The sequence below is a fragment of the Saccopteryx leptura genome, chromosome X (assembly GCF_036850995.1).
Source record: "Saccopteryx leptura isolate mSacLep1 chromosome X, mSacLep1_pri_phased_curated, whole genome shotgun sequence".
NCBI classification, from domain to species: Eukaryota; Metazoa; Chordata; class Mammalia; order Chiroptera; family Emballonuridae; genus Saccopteryx; species Saccopteryx leptura.
The window spans coordinates 81,080,314-81,102,646 of NC_089516.1; the positions used below are offsets into that span (position 1 = coordinate 81,080,314).

The following is a 22,333-nucleotide window of genomic DNA, read 5'->3' on the forward strand; positions in this document are numbered from 1 at the left end:
TAGAAAATGTATCCTTCAACTTTGGAATAAGATTTTTATGCTAAAATGTAAATTATAAAACATTAAGCCAGCAAAGAAACATTTCTTTTTTCCAACGCTCCTTTCCCTGTCGTGGATTCGGTCACTGGCTATCATAGCCAGTGTAACCATCCTAGAAAAGAGACGCTTTCTGCCCATTCCCAAGACTCTGCCAGGTTGCCATTTCAGGCACCAACACACCTCCAAGTACCAGTAGAATCTGGGTTGCTGGGATATCGGTTTCCTCTTTGAACTTAAAAAAAAATTTTTTTTACAGCAATGATGTTCCCTCTACATTCTGATCACAATAGTTATACATGTTGATAGTCGTCTTTTTAATGGAATAAAGTGAATGATATCAGAATATTTCAAGAGTGCCAATGAGACTTGACCAGGTGGTAGTGAGGTGGATAGAGCGTTGACCTAGGATGCTGAGGACCCAGGTTTGAAACCCCATGGTCGCAGGTTTGAGCCCAAAGACCACCGGCTTGAGTAAAGGGTCACTCACTCTGCTGTAGCCCCCTCGGTCAAGGCACATATGAGAAAGCAATCAATGAACAACTAAGGTGCTGCAAGTATGAGTTGATGCTTCTTATCTCTCTTCCTCTCTCTGTTAAAATAAATAAATATTTTAGCCCTGACCTGTGGTGGCACAGAGGATAAAGCATTGACCTGGTCAAGGCACATATGGGAGTTGATGCTTCCTGCTCCTCCCCACCTCTTTCTTTCTCTCTCTAAAAATGAATAATAAAAAATTAAATAAATAAATAAACATTTTAAATAAAAATTTTAAAAGAATGAAGGAAAATTCAATCGGCTAATAAGGCTCACACCAAAGAGTGAGATGCTCTCTTAGTGTTTCACAAAGTTGTGAGGATTGTTTTTTAACATATTTCTTTGAATTCCAAAATAAAGCTCACTCCACGAAAGGAGGTTTTTCCGTGGGCTCATTTGATTGACAAGGCACTGGTCCACTAGGTCTGTCTGAAGCCTCCATTTAAAACCCAAGCGGCATTATCCAGCATTCATCGATGAAAAGGTCAGACATGTAGCACCAGAAAAAGTCGTGAATTACTTATACAAACTTGCTAACAAGAGGAAACTGGGCCTCTTTGCACAGATTAATTTGGGAGAATTGTTAAAGGTGCTGTTTCTGTAAGAGTTAAAAAGTTTTCCTAACACATCAATAATGCTGTGAAAACTATCATTTCATTTACAGTATAGCTATTAGAAAAATTTTCCAAAGTCTTAAAATTTTATATAACTAATTTGTCCTCCAAATTGATATATAACTAATTTGTGTCAAATATTGCTTATTATGTAGCACCGCTTTATAAATATTTTAAAAGTATGACTATTGTTTAAAACATTAAAAACCCCCACATCTATTCAAGAGAACTAGGGAAGAGAATCCCTACATTCTTTTCTAGTCATCCCCCCATTTCCCACCTTTGCCCATTTTAATGCTAAATAAGACCCCAGGGGAAATGGTGAGCTGTAGGAGCGTTGGGGGAGGAGGGGAGATGGGCAAATTGGAAGCAGGCAAGAGAAAGAGGTGATTTCCCAAACAAGAAATGGTCATTTAAACCCAAAAGCCTGATCCTCCCTAGTCTTCCGAAGAAGGCAAATAGAAAATGCAGGGAGAAGAACCAATTTTATTGTCTCTGATTGGCAAATATGAGAAAAGATTGACAGCATCAAGAGGAGGGAATGCAGGGGGCGGGCTGCAGTGTTAAGTGGGAGGGGTAACAGAGGACTCCAGCTCATTGATGACGCGCCACCCTCACGTGACCAGGAGTCGACGTGTGCAGAAGTCCTTATAGTCCGGGGCCTGTTTCCCTGTAGCAGCTCTGTATCGCTGGAGGAGAGAAGTGTCCGGATCCTTTCAGGTGAGTGTAAAGGTGGGAGCTCCCTTAGGGACTCTGGGCCCTAGGAGTCAGAGAACAGCAACCAAGCGAGGCCGGCGCTGCCTTCTCAACAATAAGGTTTCGCCAAACTCCCATTTTTTTGCGGAAAATTTGGGGCTGTCTGGTGAGAGTGGGGGAGGGGGTGGAGAAGGCGAAGTGTAGCCAATTGAGGGTCGCGCGAGAGAGACTTGGAAGCAGTATGGAAATAACTTGCGTCGCCCATTCCCTGCTTGCAGGGAATCGGTGGGCACCGGGGAGGGAGGGCAGGGTTGCCTTAAAAGGAGAGAGGATGAAGACGTGGGGAAACTTCAGACGAACAAGGCCTAGAATCGCGAAGGGGACCGATGGTTCGGGAACTGGCCTGCCCACCGAGCACTCTTGTCCCTCTGCAGGACTCCTGGTCTGTTGGGCGCGACGCAAATCGAGTGAGGGAAGAAGGAGAAAAATCTCCCGGATCCCTACAGGTCTGTGGAAGGGTGTAATTGTCTTCGGGCCCTTGGGGTGGGGGTGGGGGTGGGGGTGACACCGAAGCACAGCGCATCTCGCGGTCAGCTCGCTGCAGCAGCCTCGCACCACCCGGATTGAGCCCGGAGGCCTTTGCAGAGCCTGCGGCGGGAAGGAGGTGGGGGAGGGGAAGCCAGAGACTGGAAGAGCGGGGCTCAGGTGAGAGGCTGGAGATTGGGATGGCCTGAGAAAGCCGGAAAGGGCGGGAGTGTTGGATACCGGCGGTGAGGGAGGGGTTAATTGCTTCCGCGCAGCCTGCATTTCTGGGCCTGGTAGCAGGGCCTGCTGGGAAATGGTGGTCTGGAGCTGGAAAAGAGAAGATGGAGAAGAGGGGGAGGGAACAGAGGTGGAGTCAGGGGAGCTCTGAGCCTGAGGATCTATCCTTCCCTAGTTGGAAAACTTTGAAAATTAAGGATCTGAATGAGAAAAGGCCAGTCTCTCCGGGAACCCCTACCCTGGCTGCTGGTCTGTTTGCCTGTGGCATCTAGTTGTTTTGTTCTTTGTTTTCTAGGATTAATTTATTTAAAAAGGAAATAATAGAAAAATACTCAACATGCAGACGTCTTCTGAGGAAAATGAAGGAAACCCACAGAGCGTGCCAAGGGCCGGCCAAGAGCACCCTTCGGAGGATGTACCCCAGGAGGCAGGAGGGGACCCTCAACCTCCCCGGGACGGAGTGAGGCAGGAAGCAGCAGGAAACCTTCGAGGCGGGCCCACTCAGCCGGTCCAAGAATTTAAAGAGGACACTCCTGTTAGGTATTTGGACCCTGAAGAAATGCTGAGAGGAGTAGATGAGTTGGAAAGGCTTAGGGAAGAAATAAGAAGAGTAAGAAATAAGTTTGTGATGATGCATTGGAAGCAAAGACATTCACGCAGACGTCCTTATCCTGTGTGCTTTAGGCCTTGAATTCTTTTTTAATCTGATAGTAAAATCTGGCCCCTGCTTTCTTTCTGTTAGCATTTTCTGACATATCTTTTACCTTCCTTTTACTTTTAATCAGCTGGTGGAATTTTGTTTTAGGCAGTTATTACCAGCATCTTATTGGATTTTGTATTTTGATCCATTCTCCAGGCCTATTTTTCAATTGGGCAGTTTCACACAAATGCATGAAAATATGTTAAGTCCATATTGTGTAACACATAACAAGTTACAAAGCAGTATATTTAGTATCAGCTCTCAAATGTAGGATAAAAACGCAAACGGTGTGTACGTGTGTGTATACATACATACATCCAAAACTTAACTGCATATTTCTGTGTGATGTGAGTTTTCCTTTTGCTTAATACGTATTTTTTAATGAACACGTGTTGCAAACAATTAAAAAATTTTTTAATAAGAGAATCAAGTAATTTGCAGCCAGCTTATAAGGGCAATGGGGGCACCTAAACTCTTGATTGAAGTAACTATTAAAATGTAAACCTCAAATTACCTCTGGATCTCTTAAACAGAGGAATAAAACTGGCAATTATTACAGACACACTTGTTTAAGACCTGGTTTTTTCATGGGGAGACATTTGCCTCGGGGCTGCTGTGGGGAAGGAGGGAACTCTGAACTGTGTTTGGGGGGTGGGAGTTGGTGGGAGGGGGGGCCTCTTGTTCCCACTTGTGCATATAGAATCCCAACCCACTGCAGAGCATAGCTGTTTGAGGTAGGGCCCCAGCAGGACTCAACTTGTGTTCCAGAACAAGTCCAAATGGCCGAGTGGGGGCTTCAGTGTCAGTCCTCTGCTGCTGAGCTCCAGCCCTGTCTCCTCCCTGGGGTCCTGACCGGTCTGCTGGCTCCTTTGCTCTCTGTTGGCCATACCGCTGCTGGGGCAGTGGAGTGGAGTGCAGAATCCCCACTGAGTTACCTGGAGTCCCCAGTGGGTTGGCCTCCCCACTCTGCTAAAGCCTCTCTGCTTTATAATGACATTTAACAAGGTGGAGATTCTTCCAGGATTGCTTGGGTCACAGTGTCCTGCAGAGTTCTTAGCAAAACAACTCCTTTTGGGTTTCAGTCTGACAACCCCTCCATAAGAGTGAGACATAATGAGTTTATTTTAGGAGTTACACGGGCTACAAGGTTGAGTGAAAAACACTAGTCAGAATTGCTGCCCTAAGGATTTTTTATTTTATTGATTTTTAGAGAGGGGGGAGAGAGAGAGAAAGAAGGGGGAGGAGCGGGATGCATCAACTCCCATATGTGCCTTGACCAGGCAAGCCCAAGGTTTCAGTGTTCCAGGTCGACGCTTTATCCCACTGTGCCACCACAGGTCAGGCTGCCCTAAGGATTTAAGAACCAAGATTTTGTCTTATGTGAGATTATGTCTCTGAAGGCTCCTGGTAGGCCTGCCTTCCTGGTTCAGAAGACTGAATATGCAAAAATGGCACAAAGCAATACGGGAAACATCTAAGGGAATGGTTTTTTACCCCATCCCATCCCCAGTTGAAATGTAGAAAATGAATCTTGCAAAGGCAGTAAGAATGTTATAAATACACTTGAAGTCAAATGGCTACTATGTAAATGTTAGGAATTATACTTTCCCAAAGATCAAGGCTATCTTTTCCTCTTGATAATCCCTCATACTTGTGTTTAACTGACACATTATGTTTTAATATTTAATTGATTTATTAATTATTTATAAGAAACCAGTAGGTTTGTCCAAATTCTGCTATTGACTCAATAATCTTACCCAAATCTTTATTTCTCTAGTATTGATAACAAGCAAGTCTAAAAAGAAACATTGCATGGGATGGATTGCACTCCATATGTTTATCAACCTTGCATAAAATCCTTTGCATCAGAATTACCTGGGGAACAATAAAATACTGATTTCTGGACCTTACCCACTGACTAAAGGTGGGCTGTAGAAGTAACAGTTCACAAGTTCCTCCAAGTAATTATGATATATGCTGAGGCATGAAGACAACTGGTATATAGAGTGTGCTTTCCATTATAACAAATATGAACCATAAAATAATTAGAAGAAAATATTGGTGATTATTGAAGTTTGGGAAACAGAATTCTATAACAGCATTTATTTTTTTACGTATGAACTAGGCTGATGGTGGGTTGTTTTGCACATACTTACATGGAGGACAGCAACTGTCCCCCTTATAGGTCAGACACTCACTCTGTCTTTCCCTCCTTTTCCTTTTGTCTTTTGGGGAACTTTTGTAGGGAAGGAGATAAAGCCTCCGGGATTTCTAACTAGAAACATTGGTTGGGATAGTCTTTGGCCAAGCAGTTACCTAATCTGGGCCTGACTAAGTAATTTGCAGTTAAAGCAGAAGGGACTGACCTCCCAAAACAATTAGGGCAAAAATGACAATAGAGCTCAAAAAATTCTCCCTTATCCCTTTCCTACCTGTTCATACTTCCAGAAAGGCCTTGGATGTGCCCGGGCATGGTTGGGTGGTTCTGCAATGACTTTTAACTGTGTGTGTGCCTGGCGTGGTGCTTGTGATAACTGCATCAGCCCAGGCTCAGAGGCACAAAAAAAAACCCATGTAAAGGAAGCTTGAAAAGCACGTAGTTCTATATAGCTCAGGAGAAAAGGGGTGTTTTCTCCTACGTGAGCGCTCCTATACACTAGGCTCAGCTCACATCACTGCTTGGGGGCAAGGCAGTTGAGCTGTGATTTGGTGGAAGGTGCTTTTGAAGACGTTTATGATGGAAGAAACTGCCATTATGACCCTTGGTCTTTAGGTATGTCATCTGAGGACATCCTATCAGACTCATTGGGCAATAAGGTGAAGATGAAGATGAAATTCAAATTCTTGGGAAAGGTAAGTGGTTAGTATACGGTCTTAGAGCCAGAGTAACTTGGGTTCCAATCTAGGCTATTCTCTTTATAGTCTGTGACCTCATATAAATCACTTATTTTCTTCTTTTTTTAAAATTTTATTTATTTACTTTTTACAGAGACAGAGAGTGAGTCAGAGAGAGGGATAGACAGGGACAGACAGACAAGAATGGAGAGAGATGAGAAGCATCAATCATCAGTTCCTCATTGCGCGTGCAACACCTTAGATGTTCATTGATTGCTTTCCCATATGTGCCTTGACCGCGGGCCTTCAGCAGACTGAATAACCTCTTGCCTGAGCCAGCGACCTTGGGTTCAAGCTGGTGGGCTTTTTGCTCAAACCAGATGAGCCTGCACTCAAGCTGGCAACCTTGGGGTCTTGAACCTGGGTCCTCTGCATCCCAGTCTGACGCTCCATCCGCTGCACCACCACCTGGTCAGGCTATCTTCTTCTTTCTAGCAAGAAACCTACTATCTTGGCCTGACCTGTGGTGGCTCAGTGGATAAAGTGTCAACTTAGAATGCCAAGGTTGCTGGTTCGAAACCCTGGGCTTGCCTGGTCAATGCACATATGAGAGTTGACACTTCCTGCTCCTCCCCCTTCTCTCTCTCTGTCTTTTTCTCTGTCTCTCCTCTCTAAAAAAATGAATAATTAAAAAATAATTTAAAAAAAATAACCTACTATCTTGGAGACAAGGCCATATATGGGGTCCCCAAACATAAAACTCTTAGATCAAAGAGAAAAATTTCCACCAACACATTGCTATTATCATCATCATTGTCATCATCATTATCATCATCAAGGTATGGTATTGAGTGTACACTCAATGGATTCCTGTGGGGCACAGGCCATCTACTGTGAAGTTTATAACAATCAGTGGCCAAGCCCTGGAAATTCATCATCTGAAGGGGCGGACCCAGTATGATGGTAAAACACTGACTAGAGTTGGATTCTCTGCTTATAAGAAGTATGAGGCAGCCTGACCAGGCGGTGGTACAGTGGATAGAGCGTAGGACTGTAATGCAAAGACCCAGGTGCGAAACCCCAAGGTAACCAGCTTGAGCGTGGGCTCATCCGGCTTGAGTGCGGGCTCATCAGCTTGAGCCCAAAGGTCACTGGCTTGAAGCCCAAGGTTGCTGGCTTGAGCAAGGGGCCACTCGCTCTGCTGTAACCTACCCCACCATCAAGTCACATATGAGAAAGCAATCAATGAACAACCAAGGAGCCACAATGAAGAAGTGATGCTTCTCATCTCTCTCTGTTCCTGCCTGTCCGTCCTTATCTGTCCCTCTGTGTCTCTGTTGCTAAAAAATGAAAGAAGTGTGAGGCCAGATTGGTTCATTTATATGTAAAATGAGTACTACCCTATATAACCCACAAAACTGTTGTGTGAAGTGCAGAAAACAATACAAAATTTCTGGCATATAATAGGCCTCCAGAGAATGTTACCTCTTTGATTATAATTATCATCAGTGTTGTCATTATCATCATCACCATCATCAGATAATGTTGAGATAATACTCAGAAACTCAGAAAATCTGAACTTCCTTGACTTCACACCAATCTTAAGCAAAAGTCTAAGCTCATTCATTTTGTCCAATCTTCCCTCTTTCATAAAAGAAGTAAATAGTACATAAATCAAATGGAGTGACTATTATTCATTGGAAATTATAAAAGAAATAAATTTTGTTGGCATTTACATCATCTATGCATGCTGGTATCATTTTTGTATTGTAGGATGAGAAAGAAGATTCCTCTCCACACTTCCATTTTATTTAGTTACCTGCCAGATAATTTGAAACCATGAGGAAAAGCTTACTTTCATGAATTGCAGAACATGATGTAGAAATATATCATAGACATGGAAAGCTGTTCCTGACATATTGTTTTGTGAAAAAGACAGCTTCAAAACACAAACACACACACACAGGTATGCATGCATGCACACACACAGAGATTAAAGATAAATATCAAAATACTTAAAGTGAGCATTTCCAGATGGTGTTTTCATGGGAGATTTCTAACTTCATCTTTATCCTTCTATTTCCAGTTTTAACTTTTTCAATTAGCATTTGGAGTTTTTGTGATCAGAAAAAAAGTAAAGGTGAAAATAGTATAATTCTGCTCTGTAGGAATGTTCAGTGGATAGAACGCCATTCCTGCACACTAAGGTCACAGGTTCGATTCCCGGTCAGAGCACATATTAGAAACAGAAATGAGTGAATAACTAAATAGAACAACTAAGTGAAGTACAGAGTTGATGCTTCTCTCTCTTTGGTCTCTCTCTCTTTCTCAAGTCAATGGATAAATTTTTTTAATTGTTATTTATTTATTTTTCTTTTTAAGTGAAAGGAGGGGAGACAGAGAGACAGACTCCCATATGCACTCCCATCAGGGATCCACCCTGCAAGCCCCCTACTGGTGATGGTCCGTCCATCTAGTGCTGTTGCTTGGCAAATGAGCTATTTGGTGTCATTCTCAGTGCCTGGCGGAGATGCATTCAAATCAGTCAAGCCATGGCTGTGGGAGGAGAAGAGTGAGGGGGGGGGAGGGGAAGAGGTAGAGAAGCAGATGGTCACTTCTTCTCTGTGCCCTGATTGAGAATCAAACCTGGGACATCACACACCGGACAGACTCTCTACCACTGAGCCAACTGGCCAGGGCCAAAAAAATGCTTTTTAAGTATAATTCTGTTTCTCACTTTTAGTTGAGAGAGGAGCTGTTGCCTCTTTCAGTTCTTCATTGCTTTCTGTGTGAATGGTGTAAGTGTCAGATCTCTCTGGTTTCTGACTGAGAAGCTCTCCCTCTCATGCTACCTCCTTGCTACTCTTCCTTGCTAGCTAAATTGATGCTGTATTTCTGTCTGGTCATAAGGTGTTATTTCATAGCTACGTTCTAAACATCCTCCCATAAACTGATATTTATTTTCCAAAAATGAAATGTCAATAAACAAATTTCAAAAAAACATAATAAAACTGATTCCAAACTCTACTTTAAAAATAATAGGAATAGCCTGACCTGTGGTGGTGCAGTGGATAAAGCGTCGACCTGGAAATGCTGAGGTCGCCAGTTCGAAACCCTGGGCTTGCTTGGTTAAGGCACATATGGGAGTTGATGCTTCCAGCTCCTCCCCCCTTCTCTCTCTCTCTCTCTGTCTCTCCCTCAACTCTCTAAAATGAATAAATAAATAAATTAAAAAATTAAAAAAAAATAGGAATAAAAAAACCACTGGAAAAAAACAAAGAATCACATTTGTTCACAACAATACATTTGTTTATTTACTCATTCAACAAATATTTACTGGATGCCTACTATGTGTCAAATTGTGCCAGCCAAAATCAATATATTCATTGTAGACTTTTCTCCTGAAACACTATATTTAACTGCCTGCTGCTATTGGATTAGATAAATGTTATTCAACTGTACGGGTTTAACCTTGCATGGACATACTCATCACTTTTAGCCAGTTTATTCCTAATCTGGGAGGTTCACCACAGACATATGTACTCACATATGTATATATATACATTCACACATTTACATCTATATTTGTTTTTAAAATTTTTTTCAATCAGAGTTGACATTCAATATTATTTTGTATTTAGTTTCAAGTGTATTAGACAATCATATTCTTTTTTTTAATAATTTTATTTTTTTTAATGGGGCGACATCAATAAATCAGGATACATATATTCGAAGATAACATGTCCAGGTTATCTTGTCGTTCAATTATGTTGTATACCCATCACCCAAAGTCAGATTGTCCTCTGTCACCTTCTATCTAGTTTTCTTTGTGCCCTTCCCCCTCCCCCTCCCCCTTTCCCTCTCCCTCTCCCCCCTCCCCCCGTAACCACCACACTCTTATCAATGTCTCTTAGTCTCACTTTTATGTCCCACCTACGTATGGAATAATGCAGTTCCTGTTTTTTTCTGATTTACTTATTTCACTTCGTATAATGTTATCAAGATCCCACCATTTTGCTGTAAATGATCCGATGTCATCATTTCTTATGGCTGAGTAGTATTCCATAGTGTATATGTGCCACATCTTCTTTATCCAGTCATCTATTGAAGGGCTTTTTGGTTGTTTCCATGTCCTGGCCACTGTGAACAATGCTGCAATGAACATGGGGCTGCATGTGTCTTTACGTATCAATGCTTCTGAGTTTTTGGGGTATATACCCAGTAGAGGGATTGCTGGGTCATAAGGTAGTTCTATTTTCAGTTTTTTGAGGAACCACCATACTTTCTTCCATAATGGTTGTACTACTTTACATTCCCACCAACAGTGTATGAGGTTCCTTTTTCTCCACAGCCTCTCCAACATTTGCTATTACCTGTCTTGTTAATAATAGCTAATCGAACAGGTGTGAGGTGGTATCTCATTGCGGGAGTTTTGATTTGCATTTCTCTAATAACTAAAGAAGATGAGCATCTTTTCATATATCTGTTGGCCATTTGTATTTCTTTCTGGGAGAAGTGTCTGTTCATGTCCTCTTTCCATTTTTTTATTGGATTGTTTGTTTGTTTGTTGTTGAGTTTTATGAGTTCTTTGTATATTTTGGATATTAGGCCCTTATCTGAGCTGTTGTTTGAAAATATCATTTCCCATTTAGTTGGCTGTCTGTTGACAATCATATTCTTAACAAAGTGATCTCCCTGATATTTCAAGTACCCACGTAACACCATACATAGTTATTACAATATTATTGAGTACTTTTACTATGTTGTACTTTACATCCCCATCATTATTTTGTTTTTCTGTTTTTTAAGATTTTATTTATTCATTTTTAATTTGTTACTTTTTAAAGGTTTTATTTATCCATTTTAGAGAGAAGAGAAAGAGAGAGAAGTGGGGTAGGAGCAGGAAGCATCAACTCCCATGTGTTCCTTGACCGGGCAAGCCCAGGGTTTTGAACCAGCAACCTCAGTGTTCCAGGTTAACGCTGTATCCACTGCGCCACCACAGGTCAGGCCCCCATCACTATTTTGTAACTACCAATTTGTACTTCTTAATCCCTTTACACTTTTTACCCAAGCCCCAAAACCCCTCCCCTCTGGTAACCATCAGTCTATTCTTTGTTTCTATGAATCCTTTTCTGTTCCGTTCATTTACTTTGTTCTTTAGATTCTACACATAAGTGAAATCACATGGTATTTGTCATTCTCTGTCTGACTTTTTTACATAGCAAGATTTTATTCTTTCTATTACCGAGTAGTATTTTACTGTATACAGTATATATACCACCACTTTTCTATCCACTCCTCTACTAATGGGCACTTGGGTTGCTTTCATATCTTGGCTATTGTACATAATGCAGCAATGACCGTAGGGGTGTATATATTCTTTTGAATTAGCATTTTGGGATTTTTTAGACATATACCCAAGAAGTGGAGTCACTGGATTTTTTAAATTCACTTCCAATTTTTTTAAGGCACTTCCATTTTTAATTTTCTGAAGATGCTTCATACTGTTTTCCATAGGGGTTGCACAAATTTGCATTCCCACAAACCGTGCACAAAGGGTCCCTTTTCTCCACATCCTTGCCAACACTCGTTGACTTTTTGATAATAGCCATTCTGAAAGGTGTGAGGTTTTACTCATTGTGGTTTTACTTTGCATTTCTCTGATTATTACTGACATTGAGCTTTTTTTATTTTTATTTTTTACAGGGACAAAGAAAGAGTCAGAGAGAGGGATAGACAGAGACAGATAGGAACGAAGAGAGATGAGAAGCATCAATTATCAGTTTTTCATTGAAAGACCTTAGTTGTTCATTGATTGCTTTCTCATATGTGCTTTGACTGCAGGCCTTCAGCAGACTGAGTAACCCCTTGCTCGAGCCAGCAACCTTGGGTCCAAGCTAGTGAGCTTTTGCTCAAACCAGATGAGCCCGCACTCAAGCTGGCGACCTTGGGGTTTTGAACCTGGGTCCTCGGCATCCCAGTCCAACGCTCTATCCACTGCACCACCACCTGGTCAGGCAGCATTATCTTTATTATATGGGGCTTAAGTGTCTGTTTGTCGCCGATAGCTTATTGGTTGCTTGCGTAACTGTACTAGCCAATGGGGTGAAGTTGCTACGGCTGAACGCAAATTGAGCGGGTCAGGGGGAAGGTGAACATTTGTTTGCATTGGCATTCATCTGTTTTACATAAAAACTACGTCTTAACGTAATTTCTTTTAAGAATGCCTCCTAGAAAATACAGCACTGAAGAAGAGAGAAAAGGAGCTACAGCTGCACAAAACCGGCTTTCTCGACAAAAGGAAACCACTGAGCAGAGAAAGACAAGGCTTGCTTCAGTCGCAGAGCAAATGCGTCTTTCTCGGCAAGGCGAGCTTAAAAATGATGGAAAGATCTACACAAGAAATGTTGTGTACAAAGAGATCTTTGACATGTGAATTAACATTTTATTATTTAAATCACCTTTATTTATTGAGCTAGCGGTGGCTCTTAAGAAATGTACCGCCAGTGGTTTCCTTCATTGCACTCTACTTTAAGCAATTAAGCAAGTAGAAGGGAAAAACCCCGTGGGGCAGTAAGCAAAGGAGCGTCCTCGCCGCCTGCCCTGGGTAATTCAGTTTGAATTAGCAGACACCTTTGCACAAGTCATTTTAATTACAATTTATAATATCTAGAACAGCGGTCATTTTGTATGACCGCCGGGTTTTCTAGTATATATATAATGGTCATGTGTAGGTCCTCTTTGTGCAAGTTTCTATTCAGGTTCTCTGCCCATTTTTTTTTTGTAATTGGATTTATTTATGGTGTTGTTGCATGAGTTCTTTTAAAAAATTTTTTTTTCTTTTATTGATTTTAGCCAGAGAGGAAGGGAGAGAAAGACAGGAATATCAATCTGTTTCTGTATGTGCCCTGACCAGGGATTGAACTGGCAACCTCAGTGCTTCAGGCTGATGCTCTTACCAGTGGAGCTATCCAGCCAGGGCACATGAGTTCTTTTTAAATTTTGGATATTAAACCTTTATCGGATGTATCATTAGTGAATATGTTCTCCTATTCAGTGGGTTGTCTTTCCATTTTGTTGATAGTTTCCTTTGGCGTGCGATTTTAGTTTGATGTAGTCCTTTTTGTTTATTTTATCTTTTACTTTCCTTGTCTGAGGTGATATATCAGAAAAGATATTTCTATGAGACACACCTGAGATTTTAAAATATGGCTGAGATTTTAATGTCTATGTTTTCTTCTAGGAGTTTTATGGTTTCATTTGACATTTCAGTCTTTTTGTGTGTATGTGTGACATTGACAAAGAGAAGAACATATAGGGACAGACAAACAGGAAAGGAGAAAGATGAGAAGCATCAATCCTTTGTGAGGTTCCTTAGTTGTTCATTGATTGCTTTCTCATATGTGCCTTGACTGGAGGGCTACAGCAGACCGAGGGACCCCTTGCTTAATCCAGTGACCTTGGCTTCAAGCTGGTGAGCCTGTTCAAACCAGATGAGCTCGCACTCAAACCGGCAACCTCGGGGTTTTGAACCTGAGTCCTCTGCATCCCAGTCCAATGCTCTATCCACTGTGCCACCCCCTGATCAGGCACATTTCAGTCTTTAATATACTGTGAGTTTATTCTTGTATATGGTGTAAGAAGGTGTAGTCTAGTTTCGTTTTTTTTCATGTCATCTGTCCAACTTTCTCAAAACCATTTATTAAATAGACTGTCTTTACCCTGCTGTATGTTCCCACTTCCTCTGTCATATATTAATTGGCCATAAAGGTATGGGTTTATTTCTGGCCTCTCTATTCTGCTTCATTGATCTCTGTGTCTGTTTTTTTTTATGCCAATACCATGCTGTTTTGATTACTATAGTCTTGTAATATAGTTTAATATCAGGTGGTATGATATCTCCAATTTTGCTCTTCTTTCTCAAAATTGCTGAGGCTATTCAAGGTCTTTTGTTTATCCATGTAAATTTCTTTTTCATTTTTTTTGGAACAGAGACAAAAAGAAAGACAGGGAGAGGGACAGATAGGGACAGACAGACAGGAAGGGAGACAGATGAGAAGCATCAACTCATAGTTGCAGCAACTTCATTGTTCATTGATTGCTTTCTCATATGTGCCTTGACCTGGGGACTACAGCAGAGTGAGTGACCCTTTGCTCAAGCCAGCGACCTTGCGCTCAAACCAGTGACCTCGGGGTTTCAAACTTGGGTCCTCTGCATCCCAGTCTGATGCTCTATCCACTGTGCCACCACCTAGTCTGGCGCTCCATGTAAATTTGTAAAATATTTGTAGTAGTTCTGGAAAAAATGCATTTGGTATTTCAATAAGATTGCATTGAATCTATAGATTGCTTTGAGTGATATGGACATTTAAAAATCTTTATTTATTCATTTTAGAAGTGGGGGAGAAAGAGCAGGAGAGAAAGATACAGAGAGACAGAAGGGGACAAGGAGCAGGAAGCATCAACTCCCATATGAATCTTGACCAGGCAAGCCAGGGGTTTCAAACCGTCAACTTCAGCATTCCAGGTAGATGCTTTATCCACTGCGCCACCACAGGTCAGGGTTAGTGATGTTAATGTTTCCTATTTAAGGACAGAATATATGTTTCCATTTATTTGTATCTATTTCAATTTCTTTTTCCAATGTCTTATAATTTTCCAAGTACAGATCTTTTACCTCTTTGGTTAAATTTATTCCTAGTTATTTTTTTATTCAATTGTAGATAGCATTATTTTCTTAGTTTCCCTTTCTAATAGTTCATTGCTGGTATATAAAAATGCAACTGATCTGTAGATATTTATTTTGTACCTTGCTACTTTACTGAATTAATTTATCAGTTCTATTAGTTTTTTGTTGGAATCTTCAGGGTTCACTCTATATGGTATCACATAATCTGCAAAAAATGACAGTTTTACTTCTTTCCCAATTTGGATACCTTTTATTTCTTCTTCTCTGATTGCTATAGCTAGGTTTTCCAGTACTGTTTAATAAGGGTGGTGAAAGTGTCTTATTCCTGATATTAAAGATAACACTTTTAGATTTTCACCTTTGAGTATAATGCTGGCTGTGGGTTTGTCCTATCTGGCCTTTATTATGTTGAGGTAATATTTCCCTTGTTCCCACTTTGCGGAGTTTCTTTTTTTAATGATAAATGAAAGTTAGATTTTGTCAAATCTTTTCTGCATCCATTAATATAATCATAAGTTTTTTATATTTCTTTTTGTTTATGTGGCATATTGCACTTATTGATTTGCAGATATTGAATCAACCTTGCATCCAAGTAATAACTCCCACTTGATCATGGTGCATGATATTTTTTAAAAATTGCTGAATTTTGTTTGCTAATATTTTGTTGAGAACTTTTGTATCTATATTCATCAAGGATATTGGCCTATGATTTTATTTTTTTGTTATGTCTTTGTCTGGTTTTGAATTCACAATAACGTTGACCTCATAAAATGAGCTTGAGAGTCTTCCCTGCTCTTGACTTTTTAAAAAATATATATTTTAAGAAGTATAGCTGTTAATTATTCTTTGACTCTTTGGTAATTTTTACCTGTAGAGACATTTGGTCTAAAACTTTCATTTGTTGAGAATTTTTTTGATTGCTGCTTATTTCATTTGTTGTAATTAGTCTGTTCAGATTTTATGGTTCTTCTTGATTCAGTCTTGGGAGATTATAGGTGTTTAGAATTTTTTTTCATTTCTTTGAGATTTCCAATTTGTTGGCATATAGTTGTTCATAGTTAGTGCTTTCTCATAATTATTTATATTTCTGTGGTGTCACTTCTCCTTTTTCATATCTGATTTTATTTTTTTATTTATTTGGATTCTTTCTTTTTTTTCTTGATTAGTCTGGCTATAGGTTTATCTCATTTATCTTTTCAAAGAACAAGCTTTAGTTTTATTTCTCCTTTCCCATTTTTAAAACTCTGTTTATTTCCACTTTGATATTTATTATTTCTTTCCTTCTATCCCTCTGGGCTTTGTTTTTCTTTTTCTCGTTTCTTTAAGTGCATGGTTGCCTGACCTGTGGTGGCGCAGTGGATAAAGCGTCAACCTGGAATGCTGAGGTTGCCGGTTCAAAACCCTGGGCTTGCCTGGTCAAGGCACATATGGGAGTTGATGCTTCCTGCTCCTCCCTCCCCCTTCTCTCTCTCTCTCTCATTCTCTCTCCTCTCTAAAAATTAATAAAAGTTAAAAAAAATAAAATAAAATAAACTCAACACTTAAAAAAAAAAAAAAAGTCCTGACCTGTGGTGGCGCAGTGGATAAAGCGTCGACCTGGAAATGCTGAGGTCGCCGGTTCGAAACCCTGGGCTTGCCTGGTCAAGGCACATATGGGAGTTGATGCTTCCAGCTCCTCCCTACTTTCTCTCCTCTGTCTCTCTCTCTCCCTTTCTCTCTCCTCTCTAAAATAAATAAATAAAAAATTTTAAAAAAAGTGCATGGTTAGGTAGTTTATTTGAGATTTTTCTTGTGGTTTTTTTTTTTTTTTTTTTTTTTTGTATTTTTCTGAAGCTGGAAACGGGGAGAGACAGTCAGACAGACTCTCGCATGCGCCCTACCGGGATCCATCCCGCACGCCCACCAGGGGCGATGCTCTGCCCCTCCGGGGCGTCGCTCTGCCGTGACCAGAGCCACTGTAGCGCCTGGGGCAGAGGCCAAGGAGCCATCCCCAGCGCCCGGGCCGTCTTTGCTCCAATGGAGCCTCGCTGCGGGAGGGGAAGAGAGAGACAGAGAGGAAGGAGGGGGGGTGGAGAAGCAAATGGGCGCTTCTCCTATGTGCCCTGGCCGGGAATCGAACCCGGGTCCCCACACGCCAGGCCGATGCTCTACCGCTGAGCCAACCGGCCAGGGCCAGAGATTTTTCGTGTTTCTTAAGATAGACCTGTAATGCTATGAGCTTTCTTAGGGCTGTTTTTGCTGTAGCTTATAGATTTTAAGTGACTTTTTTCATTTTTCATTTGTCTCAAGATACCTTTTGGTTTCTTCCTTGATCTCAATGTTTACCCATGTACTGTTTAGTAACATGCTATTTAGCTTCTCTGGATTTGTGTGTTTTTCAGAGTTTTATAAAAAATTGATTTTTATATTTATACCTTTTGGTCAGAGAAGATGCTTTAAATAATTTTAATTGTTTTAAATTTATTGAAAATTGTTTTGAGTCCTAATATGTGGTCCATCCTGGAAAATGTTACATCTACACTTGAAAAGGATGCCTGATCTGTTATAGCACAGTGAATGAAGTTTTGATATGGAATGTTGAAGTTATAGGTTGGAAACCTTGGGCTCGCCTGGTCAAGGCACATATGAGAAGCAGCTACTACAAGTTGATGCTTCTGCTCCTATCTCCCTTCTATCTTTCTTTCTCTCCTCTTTCTAAAATCAATAATTTATAAAAAAGATATGTGTTCTTCTCCTTTAGGGTGAAATGTGGCTTAATGTGTCATTCAAAGCCACTGTTTCTTTGTTGATTTTCTGTCTAGAGATCTATCCATTTATGTCAATAGACTGTTAAAGTCCACTATTTTTATTACTATGGATCTATCCCATTACATTCATCAGGTTTCATATTATACACACACACACACACACATACACACACACGCGCGCGCGCACGTACACACACACACACACACACACACACACGGTGATGGGATTCAAATAATTTAACAACTGGTTCTCTGCCCTAATGACCATTATAAGTATAAAAAAGATATACCAAAAGGTAGTTTATTATTCCATAGCACTTAATACTTCAAGAAGATCAATAAAAGAGGTACACAAAAACATTGTTATAAAAAAGTTTTAAAATATTAATGAAAAATATTAAATAATATCCGACAAAAAACAATAAAAGTGTTATTTAAGATATTTCTATTGCTTCTTTTTTTAAAAATATTTTATTTATTTATTTTTAGAGAGAGAGGAGTGAGAGAGAAAGAGAGAAGGGGGAGGAGCAGGAAGCATCAACTCCCATATGTGCCTTGACCAGGCAAGCCCAGGGTTTTCGAACTGGCGACCTCAGCATTTCCAGGTTGACGCTTTATCCACTGCACCACCACAGGTCAGGCCTGCTTCTTTTTTTTTGACAAAGACGGAGAGAGGGTCAGGGAAAGGGACAGATACACAGGAAGGGAGAGAGATGAGAGAGATGAGAAGCATCAGTTCTTCATTGCAGCTTCTTAGTTCAGTGATCGCTTTCTCATATGTGCCTTGACCAGGGGACTCCTGCTGAGCCAGTTACCCCTTGTTCAAGCTAGCAATCTTGAGCTCAAGCCAGTGACCTTGGGCTTCAAGCCAGCAACCTTCAGCTTCAAGCCAGTGACCTTTGGGTTCAACTCAGCCACCATGGGATCATGTCTATGATCCCACATTCAAGCCAGTGACCCCACTCTCAAGCTGGTGAGCCTGTGCTCAAATCATTGAGTTTGAGGTTTCAAACCTGAGTCCTCAGCATCCCAGGCCGATACTCTATTCTCTGTCCCACTGTCTGGTAAGACTAAATATCTTTTATTTTTAAATACCTTAAAAAACAACAACGAAGTGAGAGACAATAAGCATTTATATGAGATTCAAATGAATAGCTATTCTGGAAACACAGATTCAGGCAGAAATTCAAATAGTGCCCCAATTAGGATTTGAAGGCAAAGGATATTTATGATAATATAAAGGGCAATAATTATATGAATAGAAGGAAGGAATTTTATGAGTGTCAATAAACTAAGGAAAAAATTTCTATCAGTACGAATGAGTTAACATAGTGATGCTAATTCTAAAGAATGTCTTCAATTTCAGTTGATAGTTGTAATGTCTGCTTTCCTGTTAGCTTTTCAAACAGTTGTTGGAATACAATGCTGTTTTAAGCCCAGCCCAAAGGTTATTTTGTGCAGTTTAAACATTCCAAAGGTTTGAGAAATAATACCTTCAAGGCAATTCTTCTGGGATGGTGACTCTGAATCTATTTTAAAGTAGCTTTATTTATATTATTTTTCACAGTCTCCCACCTGGAAAGTGCCAATACTAGATTGCCATAACTTTACTGGTTCTATAAGACTAATTTTTTTCTTACTGCCTCTCTGCCCTCATTGAATGGAAACTGTTTTTTCACTAAAACTGGTAGGAGGAGGAGGTTCCAAGATGGCCACAGAGTAGACAGATTCTCCAACTCCCACTCTCCAGAACCCAGGTGGATTACAACTTAAATATGAGAACACTCATCATGAAAGACAAACTTTGGACTAAACTAAGAGGACGCTATAGCCAAGGACCACCAAAGAACCCACACTGAGACTGGTAGGAAATGCAGAGATGTGGAAAAAGCTGCCCCATTCCTGGGAGCGAGCAGTGGCCTGAAGGGTCTTTCATGATGGGGAGGGCTATTCAGTGAGTTGTAGGTCCTTATCCCCAAAGCCGGTATCCCAGCCTAGAGCCCTGGAGCCTGGAGGAAGCTTATGGACTATATTTGGCTGAGAAAAAAGCCTAGACAGGGTTTGAAAGAAGGAAGTAGGACTCTCAGACCCAGGCTCCATATTAAAGGAACTACATGGAGAGCCTTGCTCACAGCCACTTTCCCAGAGCTCCAGGAGGACACCCTAACCTCTGGGCTGAGTCACTCCCCAAATTGAAAGTGAACATTTTTCCTGGGAACAGCATCACCAGCAAAGGAAAGAAAGTCCCTGCCCACTGGAGGCTCCCCTACCCTAGTTAGAACAAAGGCACTTAGAGCTAGGAGCCATGTTAGGGACACAAATAGGGAGTGCAGAGGTCTAAGCTATTGCCTCCCCCCAAAAAACTGCTGAGTGCTTGCCGGGACAGGCAGGCCGGAGGCAGCCGGGTGCCACTGCGGAAGTTCAATTGGGCATCTGCAAGCCAGCCCGCAGAGCCAGAGCTGCCGCTGTCGCTGGGAAAGTCCAGGCTCACACACAGTCCTACTCACTGAGTGGCCCACCCTTGGCGGGGGGCCAAGCGTTGGAGGAGGGGTATAAACAGGCTCGCGAGAGCAGGCCAGTGAGGGTGAAAGTTGTGCAGCTGCTGCAGGGATCCATGCAGGTGTGCACTTAGCAGCTGGGAAAGCACGGGTGACCTCCATGGTGATTGGAGCGGGCGCGCACAGCACGCCCAAGGCAGCTGCTGAGGTCTGAGCCCACTGAGGCAGTCCCTGAAGTGGTCCGACTGGGAGTGCGTGGCCCCAACCGCTGGGGGGAGGGAGTGAAAGCCAGGGCAGATGCCCAAGCCTGTGAGCAGAAGTGCCTGTGGCACACACAAGCCCTCAGAGGCAGTGGAGGCTGGGGCAGCCATGAAGCAGTCCAAATAGGCACGAAGGCACACACGAGCCCGATCAGGGCAGTGGCAGTCACGGAGGCGGGCTAGCACCAGCAGCACCTGACCCCAAAAGACGGGGGCAACAACAGTGGTGGTGGCCTGGTAGAGAGACAACAAAATGGGAGCACAGGGGCCACACCCACTGGACCCCTGTGACTACACCCTACTGAGTGCTGAAAAAGAATAAAAAAACAAAATAAAAGAAAATAAGTAAATGTCTGGATAGAATGACACCTGGGGCTAAGGAGTAGGCCACATCTAATACTGTACCTAATCACTGAATTACAGTACTGAGCCCAACAAGTAGCCAGCAATAAGAGGCAACAAAAGCGGATTTTACAGGAACTTGAAGTGTTAAAGGAACTTCTCCCAGGTCAAGAGTAGATAAAAGCAAGCCTAGGAGTGCAGCTGATATTTACAACAGGACCTGGACCAAGCAGAGCCAGCCACAAGATCTGGATAACCTGTAGCTTCTAAAGGTGGATAAGAACCAGTCATAGGCAGTGACCACCACTGATCTGAGCCAGGCCCCAGACAGGGAGGTCCAGGGCAACACAGACAAAATGGGAAGACAGAGAATGCCAATCCAAATGAACCAACAAGAGAAACCCCCAGAAAATGAACTGAGTGAGATGGAAATAAGAATCTACCAGATGCAGAGTTTAAATAATGATTATGAGAATGCTGAAAGATGTTAGAACAACAATGGATTCACACAGTAAGCACATACAGATATAACAAGCATCAAAAAGGACATTGAAATAATAAAGAAGAACCAGTCAGAAATGACAAATACAATATCAGAAATGAAGACTACACTAGAAATAATTAAAAGCAGGCTGGATGAAGCAGAGGATCAAGTCAGCGATTTAGAAGACAAGATAAATGAAAACACGGAACCAGAGCAGCAAAAAGAAAAGACACTGAAAAAATCTGAGGAAACTCCAAGAGAGCTCTGTGACAACCTAAAGAGAAACAACATCTGCATCATAGGAGTTCCTGAGGAAGAGAAAGAACAGGGATAGATACCTTGTTCAATCATATCATAGCTGAAAACTTACCTAAATTGATGCAGGGAAAAGTCAGACAAGCTCAAGAAGCACAGAGAATTCCATTAAAGAGAAACCCAGAGAAATGCACACCAAGACACATCATAATTAAAATACCAAAGCTAAAAGATAAAGGGAAAAATTAAAAGCTGCTAGAGAAAAAAAGGCTATCACCTACAAAGGAGCCCCCATAAGGATGACATCTGACTTCTCAACAGAAACACTTGAGTCCAGAATGGAACGGCAAGAAATATTCAAAGTAATACAGAACAAGAGCCTACAACCAAGACTACTTTATCCAGCAAGGCTATCGTTTAAAATTCAAGGAGAAATAAATAGCTTCCCAGACAAAAAAAACAAAAAAACAAAAAAACAAACAAAACAAACAAACAAACAAAAACACAAAAAAACAACACAACTAACTCAAGGAATTCATTACAACCAAACCAATGCTGCAAGAAATGTTAAGGGGCCTGTTGTAAACAGAACAAAGGGGGAAAAGAATATAGTAAAAGAGGAATATAGCTTTAAAGAATAAAATGGCAATAAGCAACTACATATCAATAATAACCTTAAATGTAAATGGATGAAATGATCCAAACAAAAGAAATAGGGTAGCTGTGTGGATAAGAAAACAGGATCCATACATATGCTGTCTTCAAGAGACACACCTCAAAAAAAAATGCACATAGATTGAAGGTAAAAGGATGGAAAAAATATTTTATGCAAATAGAAATTTTAAAAAAGCTGGAATAGCAATACTTACATTGGA

The 22,333-nt window shown here is 41.2% G+C and overlaps 2 protein-coding genes across 2 annotated transcripts in view; one reads left to right on the forward strand and one right to left on the reverse strand.

Moving 5' to 3' along the window:
- TCEAL9 (transcription elongation factor A like 9) overlaps positions 1–22,333 on the reverse strand; it is a 303,391-nt gene that overhangs the window by 72,588 nt on the left and 208,470 nt on the right. The window lies entirely within an intron of this gene.
- Positions 1,805–3,611, forward strand: TCEAL8 (transcription elongation factor A like 8). Its single transcript, XM_066356297.1, has 3 exons — positions 1,805–1,907; positions 2,318–2,389; positions 2,941–3,611. The coding sequence occupies exon 3, from the start codon at positions 2,983–2,985 to the stop codon at positions 3,334–3,336; it is 354 nt and encodes a 117-aa protein (XP_066212394.1). The 5' UTR covers positions 1,805–1,907; positions 2,318–2,389; positions 2,941–2,982; the 3' UTR covers positions 3,337–3,611.

Excerpts from the sequence above, each read along its gene's own strand:
- TCEAL8 (XM_066356297.1), top strand. The coding sequence starts at position 2,983 with ATGCAGACGTCTTCTGAGGAAAATGAAGGAAACCCACAGAGCGTGCCA.